Consider the following 12229-nt stretch of genomic DNA (forward strand, 5'->3'; position numbering starts at 1 on the left):
GGCATCAGGGCTGCCATTGTGGCAACTCCCCAGAAAGAAAATTGCTTTCCCACGTCTGCCTTTTGTACACACAATGGATGCATAACTCATCTGGCAAACAGGAAGGGATCACAGACCGGATTGGATTCGTGACCCATAACAGCTCCAATCCCATTATGTAGTGATAAATGACCCACTTGCAAGTCAGGGAGTCTTTAGACCATAGAAAGAGGAAGAACAGGATCAACTGGAAATGATTAGAGTCACACAGTTCTGCTCAAGGGACAAGATCAGTGAAACAGTAGAGAATAGATTAGACCACTAGGAGAGTGAGAAATACTTTTTCAGTGGAGGAGGATGTGGGAGTTAGTAGAACTGGCCAGTTGAGAGGTGGGGACAGAGATGAAGACGAAGCATGTCCTGTTGTTGGCCACAAGGACCTTGGTGTTGACATTGAGACCATGGCAGAGCAGCATCCTGCTGGTACTGGGTCTCTGAGAACAGCAGTTTTTTTTTTATTGTGCTCCTCTGTACACACACACAAACACATACGAGTTGGCCTGACATGGCAGAGGAATTCTATTCTTGAATGTTTGTCAGACAATATTGGAGGATTTTGTGTCTATTTCCTAAACAAATACAGATGTATGTTGTGGTTGGCCTTCGATTACAATGTCATGGTCTTTATTGTTTCTCTTTGTGTGGGGGATAGGCCTCTGGGGCAGAGGCTTACATGAATGATAGAAGAGCGAAACACCAGATGCACTCGTACAAATACATGCATGTCCACACACACACACTCATCTCTGCTCACGTGGAGGCCAAAGAGCAGCCAAACATTTCCCCACAGCCAGCCATTGAGAACAGATACTGTATTAATCACTCAATTCTACCAACAACAATAGAGTGGTCTATAGGGATGAGAACTGATGCTTCATATTAATTCTATTGTTCTACTGAAGATCGGCTACAGCAAGAGCCTTTCAATAACATGCCATTCAACAACAGCATCAATTTTAAACATCATTTTATTTCAAAAGTACACAAACAGGACCAATGTTGTTCAATAAGGCAAAGCTCAAATATTAACAACCACTCACATCAGAGGACTCAAAATCTCATAGTCACAGTTTATGGGTACCACTTGCAAATTATAAATAAAACTCTTTTTTTCTTCATATATACAGACTAGAAGTTGATTTTTTCATAATGAAAAAAAAAAGATCATTAGACAAACAATTCATTACAACCCCAGCCGCATATAATGATCTTCATCTTCATTATTATTATTATTATTATTTTTTTTTTTTTTAAATCTTTAAAATCATTATAGTCCATGAAAAGTCAGAGTGGGCTGGGTTAAGGTGCACCCATCTCTCTCCACATGGGTGTTACGTGGCTCTAATACCCAGTTCCAAGCCCTGCTACAGACCCCAGCCCTTAGCTGCTACCTGAAAGGACTGAACATAGTGAGGTGAGTGTCAGTGGGCTTTACTGGACCACCGGTGCAGTTTTTAAGATACTAAGTGCCTTAGCATTATTCCTATGTTCAAGACTTTGTATCTTGTGATATAGCTTAAGCACCATAATGATCAGTACTTAGCAGCTGTAATAGCTATCCATTATCAATCCTTTCAAATAAGTGTCTTGCAGGGAGGTACAGTACCTCAGGGCTAGGGGCTTTGTAGGCGATGAGTTGGAATTGGGCACAGTTATATGAGGGGCAGGAGTGTATTTTTCTGTGGCATTGTTGCGATTCTTTTGCATGCCGAGCCAAGCCGATCCAAGTCAAGTTCTTGATGGAGAGGTGTGGCTAGCTCTGGTCACCTAGAGAACAGCGCCAGAAGGACACAGAGCAGTGTTGATACAAGAGACGGGATGACACCCACAGCTCCTCCACACTCCATTGAGTTCTCCTAGAGGGGGGTGGACAAGATATGTAATATTTTAATAATCCACAAAAGCAGAATTAGCGGGGGATGTATTATGAAAGAAAGTACTAGAATAGGGAATGATCTGTGTGTGCAGTTAGTGCTCATGAAGAAATTACCTCTGGGTGAAAAGGGTGACAGGTATCAGGGCGCCTCCTGTCCTTTTGCATCTTCAACCTCTCGCACTTGAGAGATTCATTATGTGCCGCTGAAGTTAAGGGAATAACAGACAATGTGTACCCTCTGCAGGGTGTTTTCCTGTTGGAGTGTATTTCTTGTTTATAATAGAAAGGAATGCATGTTTTTGTGTGCACCAAGGAAAGAAGTTCTTATGGAGGCAGTGATACATTGTGCACAATGTGCACAAAGAGAAAAAAAAAAGGAGACTCTAAGCAATGTTTGATGAATTTTCTTTTGTTGCATAGCAACACAAAAGCAGGCTTTATGCTAGTAAGCACTCCACAATAAAATAAACAGTGGTGGACATGTATATACAGCGTGACTGTACTACATACAAATTTGGAGGGATGCGCATTGTAGCAGAATCCAGCTTGGGTATGTGGTGACGAGCTAAGTTCTTTCACTCTGACTCCACTCTGCGCGGTGTCTGCTATTGATCAGTATCCCATCACAGTGTGGGCTGCAACTCAGTCCAAAAACTCACACACACACGCACACAAACACACACACACACACACACACACACACACACACACACACACACACACACACACACACACACACACACAAACAGACTTCTAGTAGAGTGCTGTCTCAAAGCCTTCAGATCCTGACCCTCATAACGCTGTCATCTCTTTTATCGACCAAAAGGGTAGAGGGCAAATAAACTCCCAGAGCTTCCTCACAAATTAAAAATGTTCCGCACAATTTCCATCCTGGTAACATTGATGGACACACACTGGTTATAACTACGGTATGTTGACACTGGAACTCAGGAGGTGGAGGAAAAAAAACTAAACTTCTCCATTAAAAAATATAATTACTAATACTGTTATACTGTTATTTCATACATACATTCTTACACAACACATTTAGGAGTCATTCATGTAGTCATTTATTTATCTTTTTCTGCTGATAGATAAAAGTAAAAATTAGTGCTGCATATCAACACTTTTTGATCATAGAGGAAATGTTTTATCTTTCTAGAGTTAGCTTTACTGAAGCTAATTTTAAGGTTTAGAGCTAAGATGATAACATTTCGTTACACATTATGCGTTACACATGCGGAAAAGCTGCAAAGTACTTGCCTACCTTTCATGGTAAAGTCTGGTAAAGGATTGGTAAAGTGGTGCTTTTGGAGGATTATTTGTGGAGAAACTCAGTTTTACAGATCTAACGATTAAACCAACTAATCGATTAATCAACAAAATTTTGTGTTAGTCACCGAAGAATTTTTCAAATCTAGGACAGCCCTATTAGTTTTTTGTGGCTGTTAATTCAATTTTATGTCAAGGTTTTCAAGGTTTTACTGTGCCTGTTTACTCATAGTCAAATGAGGCTCTGAATTATCCTGGTGCTACTTCGTCTCATTCAGGATACCAAAAGACTACAATTTTCACACTGTTAGCCGTTTACTCAATCAAACCCATTTCTCCAGTCTTTGGACAGTAAAGGATATACATGATTTCGATGGGGTCCATGGTGATTGGCTCAAACATGCTGCAGTCACACTTGTTGTCCACCACAACCATGAAAAGATTACTGCTGGGGATCTGCTGGATCACAAAGGACCTGCCAAACACAGCCAGAAAAAAAAGGATCAGGAAGGAAGAAGACAGAGGGAGCAAGGAAGGATTGAGAGTTGGAGTGGCAAGTAGACAAGGCGCATGTGTATGATGTCAATTTCCATTTGTATCAGAGGATTTGTGTTATGAGTGTTCACATTCTCCCCTGGCGGAAGGGAGATGCACTGAAGAGAGTCCATTGGATGCGTGTCAAGAAGATGACTTGTCTCACTGCCAGCTATCAATAAACATACATAGACATCGCCTGACTCACAGAAACAGACACACATATGAAGTATACACACATACTTCTCTAATTCGCTCCAACCCCTACTCTTCCTCATTCTCTTCCTTCTTTTTTGTCTTTGTTATATCCTATCCAAGGCGAGCACCAATGAAGTGTTGCGGAATATAAAACACTCCTAAGGGAGACAAATGGGAACCACACTTTTGAGCTCATAGCTTCCCATGGTTGTGTTTTACTGGCCTGAGAGATCAGGCCTTGCTTCGGCCTCCTGTCCAGTGATTTATGATCGTGGATAAGCTTTATGAAGAAGAGAGCTCATAAAGATGATCTCTTCTTTCTGTCACCTTTTCTTTTTTTAACTCTTGCTTCCCTCCCTCCTACTCTTCTGCTGCAGCTGGTTGATTTATCAAGTTCATCGTAAAGCATTTATCTGACACGTATGAGAATGTGCACATGTAACTGAGGACACACACAATTGCAAAAATAGGCATCATGCATACACTTTCCCACCTCTTGTAAAGGAGGAAGTAAGAAAGAAAGGGAGAGATCTGATGGATAAACAGAACAAGGAATATCTCCATCCTGCACACTCTGTAGGCAATGGAAAAATTATGGTATTGAGGCATTCTGCTTTCCGTCAGTATTCCGAGTAGTATTGACCTATCAAGTTTGAGCATTTTTTGGTTGCAGGTAAATAGTTCATGTGGAGAGCAAAAGAGTCGATATGCAATGAAATACATTCTCGTAACCCATCAGCTATCGTCTGACAAAGATTTGCTTGTTATTAGCTTTTTAAAAGATTTTATCTGCATTCATATGCAGATATCTGTTTATAGAGGAAGTCTTGGTCCGGATATCCGCTGACTACACCAGAACCCTAGAAATGTTGGCTGTTGCCCCCAGAGGCTAAATCGTTGTCAGACTGATAGCTGATGGGTTAGTCTCCATCCTTACTAATTCAATACCATGACCAATTTAATCTGACCACAGCCTCCAATTTCTGAGTAGCACCAATCCACCACACTCTAATACAGTTATCCCACCGTGACCAACCAAACCCAACCAAACCAGCTCAGCAAATAGGCCAAGCCAGTTCCAATCAGGGTGAATTAGGATCTGCTGATGTTTAATAATCCGTGTTCACCCCTGCACAGCGCCGGCCAGGCCCAGCTCAGCCTGCTGATGGAAAGCAGGGCAAGTGTTCTTGGAGAAAAGACTTAAACACATCCTGACAGCACAGCTGCTGGCCTTGGATATACCCAGTGCTGGGAAGTGGAGCACTACACCACATATGAAGGCCCACACTTTGACACACACAAGGATGTGTGCAATATGCACAGATACACAGAGACAGACATTCATGCATTCTCTCTCACAAGCACACAGACAGCAAAGACTGTCTTCTTGATATGGTTTCCTAGTGCTGTGGCTTTTAGTGATTTTGGCTAGCAGAGAAACAGACAGCAAAAACATCCATTATGATTCTCTGAGAAAAGATAGAGAATAACAGTGTGACAGTGAGTGACATAGAGACGAGCAGAAATAAAGATAAATAAAAGAGAAAGAATTAAAGAGCTGGACAGATGTAAAGTATAAAACTGATGTACTGTAGAAAAAGAAAAAGACAGACACAACGGTGTGGTGACAGAACGTGTCTTCACACAATCTGTAGCTAAAGCTGATAAAAATTAGTGCTGCATATCAACACTTTTTGATCATAGAGGAAATGTTTTATCTTTATAGAGTCGGCTGTACCGAAGCTAAATTTAAGGTTTAGAGCTAAGATGATAATAATGATCATAACACATTATGCTTTACACATGCAGAAAAGCGGCAAAGTATTTCTAACTTTCATGGTAAAATCACTCTGCGCTCAGTGTTGGCTAAATGCAATAGTTTTGTGTGTCCTTTAGAGAATATTCATTTTTCCAATGATTTAATCATAGCATAACTTAACCATAACCATAACTGCATGCACTGTATGGTTTTCAGAAATAGCTGTCATCACAGTTGGGAAATTTGACCAGTAATTACTGTGTGTACTAATTCAATGAGTTGAAATTGCTCCAATAAAATCTCAACAAACAGACTGGGGAGTTTTCAGAGCAATGCTGTCATTTTATTTCCATTTCTCTCATTACTTTTGGGGAAAATGGGCACCATGATTCTGTGTGTTCTCTTTAATGCCTTTTCACACATTTTACATGATTCTAATCGTGCTGGGCGGTATGACCAAATTTGTATCACTGTATTATTTTAAGATTCTTGATGTTTCACAGTATATCACAGATCACATATCTTTGGCATGACTGGGCCTAAGTTTACATTGGCTTATTCTACTGTCAGGAGTACGTGAAACAATAAAAACATTCTTTTTGGTGATGTTATTTTGTAAATGTACTGTGCTTTGTGTCATAGTATTTTACCCTGTTAAAGAAAGTTAGTTGTGGGTTATTTATTGGTTTGGTAAAAGTTAGAACCGTAAAAAAACGTACCCAGTAAAAAGGGTATACAGTTCTCATTACACCTACAGCTTTCCCTGACCAGAGCCCTCTTTGTGGCAAAACAATATTATACATTTTGCTGCCTATTGAAGAGTTACAGCAATTGTTTGAGCTATGAACCAATATGGCAGTATATGAAAAAAATATGCGGGATATAAAAAGCAGTACAGCAGTTCATCCAGATTACCACCCAGCATTAGATTATTATATAATGTATATTCGAAGGGACTCCATAAAGATTTTTACCTTGTAAATGCAGCAAAAAGCCTTAAATAAATAAATAAATAAAAAGTCCTTATGAGTAACATGAAAATCTTTGAAAATAGAAAAATGAAATAAAAACCAAACTAATTATTTCATCAAAAATGATCAGAAGGGGATTATTTGCAAACATAAATTCAATCTAGAAATGTACATGATTTTGTGACATGTAAAAATCAACACTCAACACTTGTATAGTACAAATATAAATAAAACGTACAAATATGAAAAAAATTATAACTGCTTGTTACATAAAGATTGTTATAAAAATACTGTATATTTTCTGTCTTCAAATACTGTAATCTAAAAGGCACTACTCTTCGTCAACTATTGCATTAAAATCTGTTTAAAAAGATTTGTTAAAGAAACAAAACTTGCCTTATAGTGTGTTGGAGTGACATCTTGAAAATATACAGTATTTCAATATCACGATTATTAGTGCAACCCCAGATAAAGAGACCGATGCATTTCAAGAATGTCTAACAGATGAAACCATGTCTACACATCTGACTGAAATGCTGAAGCTGTAGCTCATTACAACTTTAAAGTTTTCTCCTGTCGGGACATTGCTCGTCTGGGACGGTCAGGAGAAAGCAAAGGAGCATGTGGTGTGCTAGGATATATGGCTGCAAGTATTGTCGCTAATAGTGCCCTTGAAGACCTTCTCTGGTTGGAGACATGACACGCTCTTTGTCCTAAATCTCATGTTACAGTCTAGAGAAGCTGGCTATACATTAATGGAGGTTAAATCATATTATAGGGCCACCTAAGCTATTATATCATTCACTAGATTTCAGTTTCTTATGATCCATCACTCCGTCTCACCCCTCAGGAAGTAATGGACAAATACAAATACCCACATCACATGCACACCCACATCACATGCACACACACATACACACCCACACCCACACACGCACACGCGCACACACACACACACACACACACACACACACACACACACACACACACACACACACACACACACACACACACACACACACACACAGTTATAATACAGTAAAGAGAGGTTTAACAGGCAAGAGCTGAGGGTATATTTCCTAGAGCATAAAGCACACACACGTGTCCCAATGAAAATATGAGAAAAAGGCCTCAGTCAGCCTATAACGTGAAACAGATGTCCATCACCAATATCCTCTATTACTAATATGAGCTATAAAGTTCCATATAACCGAAATAAAAAATCCATTTTACTTTGTCGATTTCATTGTGCCTTAAAACAGATTTATTTGAAGGCGACATGTTGCTCAGAGCACACAACCCTGCCTGCTAATAATCCCAGTTCTGGTGTCATCATTGGAGATGAGGCCATTCTCCTCCGAAGCCCATTCCTGTCATGTGTGTGCTGGTGTGTGGGAGTATGTGTGAGAGGATGTTATGCATGTGTGTGTGTCTGTGTGTATACAGTATGTGTGTTAGCTGCATTCTACTCCTAGCAACCAGGGCAGTGGTTACCCTGCTGACCTTGTGGGGCTGTACTGGCAGCAGACACACGGAAGGAAAACACACACACACACACACACACACACACACACACACACACACACACACACACACACACACACACACACACACACACACACACACACACACACACACACACACACACACACACACACACACACACACACACACACACACACAGGGCTCTAAGTCTCCATGGCAGTTCCACAGCTGGGAGCAATGAAAGGCCCATTGGAGGGATCCAGAGAACACCCCACAATTGCCTGACAGAAAAGCCCAAATTGTTAATGGGGACCACACTCATTTTCCCATTTTTAAGGAAGCCTTTTTTTCCACCTCTCTCCCTCATCTTTAAATGCTTCGTATTTCGAACTGCCGCAGGAGCGAGTGAGTGTCTGTGTCTCTGATGGATCTCCCCAGATAAAAGTGTTTTCAGCAGACAACAAATTATTTAAATGTGTTTCTCATTATCAGGGATTAAAGAGACAAAAATATTTCGCCAAGATGAAAGTTAACAGGATCATTTTTTTGGTCTCATTGTTAGCTTGTTTTTCTGGGGTGAAGTGGTCCACTGATATCAGAGGTGTTTTATTGAACAGTAGACATAATAAAACTGTTGTTGTCATTTTGTAATGTGTGTTCATACAGTATGTGTATGTCTCATACTTGATGCAGCCGTCACAGTCAATGTTGCCTGTGTTCTCTTTGATGGTTCTCTCGGAGATGAAAGCTGGGTACTCTGTGTCACATGGTACCTGCATGGTCCGACCCATCCTCTGAGCTGAGGGGAGAGAGAGGGAGAGAGAGGAATTGAGTGGGAAAGTTACGGAACATCCATTTCAAAGTCAAATATATATTTAAAATAGCTATGCAAATAGATTGTAAGCAAACAGTTAAACACACCACATCCTTGTAAACACACAAGTGTGAAAGAAAGCAGTACTTCTGAACCAGAGCTGCCTCTTGTCCTGCTGTAGATATTGCCAGTGTAAATCTAGGCCAGTCATTTATGCAACATTGCTTGAACTCTCCTGCCACCCAGAGGTTTGAAATAACGCTACAGGATGCGAATGGCACATTTTTCTATTCGGGTCGATATTTTTAAGCAGAGGCTAGTATAATCCAAATTTGCATTTTCAATCTAAACATTTAAAGACATGTGGCTTTATTTTCTAAGATTCGTTTTTTTTCAGGGTGGTCTCGCACATTTTTTACAGCACACACACACACAGATTTCTAAAGATGGTGGATTATGTGTGCGATTTAAATGGAGCGGTGTAATTAGTGGATGTCAGCAGTGCAGCATTGTGTGCAATAAAATGTGTGAACAGTTGTTTATAAACTACAGTATACGCATGTGAAAAACCAGGTCTACATGTATAAACGTCTGGGATTAGTTCAGCCTGAGAGGCTGTGTAGATTGGGTTACGGGCTGCTAAATTAGGGTGTTTCAACTGTGTGTCACAGGCCTGTGTCTCTATTGTAAAAAGATATAGAAAGTTCTGCTAAGACCTGAGGCTAGCCAGCTGTGAAATTGTCTCAACTGCTTGGCGAGCAGCGATGCCCAGCTTCACTTCATACGGGATAAGAGTGTGCAAGGAAAGCATTTTATGGACTTTTATTCTCTCTCTCTCTCTCTCTCTCTCTCTCTCTCTCTCTCTCTCTCTCTCTCTCTCTCTCTCTCTCTCGCTCTCATTCCTTACATTCAGCTACAAAATATTTTCATATTAGTTTTGGCAAGAATTAATACTACAATATGATGCTGCTTAGTGAGGCTTTAATTTCAGACAGGCAAACTGTATTCAACACACCATAAAGCATAAGGCATCACAGCGTTCAAAGCTTTGCAGTAATCATATGAGAATGTGTGTGTGTTTGTGGAAGAAAGTGAGACAGAAAAAGTAAGGAAAGACATAAAACCAGAGAGACAGAGAGAGCGAGAGAGAGCGAGAGAGAGAGAGAGAGAGAGAGAGAGAGAGAGAGAGAGAGAGAGAGAGAGACTGAGTGAGAAAAGAAAGAAAGTGAAGCCCTTTTTTCCTCTTGTTACAGAGCGGATATTGCTTTCCACCACTACCAATATGACATACGTCCTTAAAGATCATAAAACCATCAAGTTTAACCCCCTCTGGACACACAAACAAATACAAATGTGTGGGCACACACACACACACACACACACACACACACACACACACACACACACACACTCTCTCACTGAGTTCACTTGAGGCAATCTCGCATTCTGCCATTTTTACTTCAAGGTTTTGGATTGTGCCTCTTTATTCCGTTTTTCCAGCGGTCACACTGACTCAGACCGAGAGGAAATGGAGGAGAGATGGCGAAGATGAAGACAGGAGGTCAGTGCAGGTCAGAGGACACTGCTTGTTTATTTTGTCAGCAATGAACTTTGTTTCATGAGAACTCAAGCATCTGGATGAAAAACTTAAAAACAGTGCATGTGCCAGTGTATATTTTCATCTTTAGATCCTTCTTTTAGAAGTACAAATAATAAAAAGCAACAGCAATTTAATTCTCATTCTTAAAGACGTTAATGTTTGTATGGGCAGATGTAAAATTGAAGAATGGCTTAATTTTTCTTTTTGTCCTTTCTGGGACAGGAAAGTGAACTGCAAAAACTATTATTAAAAAAATACATTTTTTAGAATCTGGAAAATAAGTTGGTATTCACTTATTGCTGCACATATTGAGGTAGAAACCTTGAGATGAAATGTAGGTATTAACTTTAAAACAATTAGGTTAACTCTAGATGAGATCCATAAAAAAACGTCTGTGATGTTTTAAATGATGTGAATTAGAAGAAGAAAATACAGTTTCCAAGAAGATAATTTTCTGTTCTTTCTTTAGCTGTTTTACGAAGGAGAATATCGGTCTATCTATCTTTATCTCCATCTATCAATGGAAATAATTGTTTTTGCATCTTTGAATAGAAAAACATTGTTTTCTTTATTTGCCAATTTATGTTTCTGAAAATACAATTCAAATCCATATCTTAAATAAATAAATACATACATTAAAATACAGAGACCCATTTGACATGTAAAGCTTGTAATGGGTGCTGCAAGTGAGAATCCAAAATGTGTTTTTTTGTATGTAAAAAACGATATTTGTTGAAAAAATAATTAAACAAGCATTTTTGTGTAAACCATAATGTAAAGCAAGAATAATATAATACTAATTCTTTCTTTAGCTGTATCATAATTACTGACCAGAGATTTTTATTTGAGGATCAGATGACCATTACGGCAGACATTCAAAATAAAATGATAAAATGATGAGCCATTTGAGCAACTCCAATAGTACATATTAAATAGTGCTGTATTCATGCATAAGGCCTTCTCTATATGGAATGTACAATACATAAACTATTACTGTTTGTGTTCTCACAATAAGCTGCATACTTTAATATGAGTGTGCATGTGTGAGTTGGCTTCACACACAGAAAGAGAGAGCAAGTAGATCACTGAAGAGTGCGTTCTTACCTTTAGCTGTGAGGTCAGAGTACCACCAGCTGTACAAGTTAAACTCCACCAGGAATCTAAATATGGAGAAGACATCAAACATAACAATACACTCCAACACATGCCTATATAATACATACTGAAACACTCTCTACTGTATTCTGATCTTATTTCTTTCAAGAATTACAACATCATCAATTTAGCTTTAAAACCAACCACAGTTGAGATATGAATCCTTCTCTCATTGTCAGTTATAGTTGCAATTCCCTTCTTAGAGGCTTCAAAGCTGTTCAATTTAACCTTGAAAAACTTCTACAAGAAGTGGCCGTTAAATATCTACTGAGTATTCTCAATCATTGGTATGCTTAAATCTGACTCTTTTGATGCGAGCAAAGTAGTAAATTGTCTTGTAACGTCAGTCCCAACTTGTCCAAAGCAGTAAAATGCTTGTAAAACAGGTGGTCTTTGATTTATCGCATTATTAATATTTTTTTGTATAGACCTTTTCAATGGAATTCCACTGCTAGGTACCACCCTTGGTCCTTGTTAACTTGCTATCAGTTTATGTCAGGAACTGGAAATAAACTAGGTTATATTT

The 12229-nt window shown here is 39.3% G+C and overlaps 1 protein-coding gene across 1 annotated transcript in view; it reads right to left on the reverse strand.

Annotated features, from left to right (window-relative positions):
* Positions 1–1046: 1046 nt before the first annotated feature.
* The window catches only part of cacna2d3a (calcium channel, voltage-dependent, alpha 2/delta subunit 3a), a gene marked incomplete at its 5' end in the record, with an annotated part of 110899 nt that continues 99716 nt past the window's right edge, over positions 1047–12229 (reverse strand). The window contains 5 exons of the mRNA XM_083919830.1: positions 1047–1895; positions 2030–2118; positions 3538–3662; positions 8819–8933; positions 11653–11708. Coding sequence (XP_083775956.1) covers positions 1803–1895; positions 2030–2118; positions 3538–3662; positions 8819–8933; positions 11653–11708 — 478 coding nt within the window. The 3' untranslated portion in view covers positions 1047–1802. The remainder of the gene's footprint in view (positions 1896–2029; positions 2119–3537; positions 3663–8818; positions 8934–11652; positions 11709–12229) is intronic.

Source organism: Echiichthys vipera (assembly GCF_963691815.1).
Source record: "Echiichthys vipera genome assembly, chromosome: 9".
Lineage (NCBI taxonomy): Eukaryota > Metazoa > Chordata > Actinopteri > Perciformes > Trachinidae > Echiichthys > Echiichthys vipera.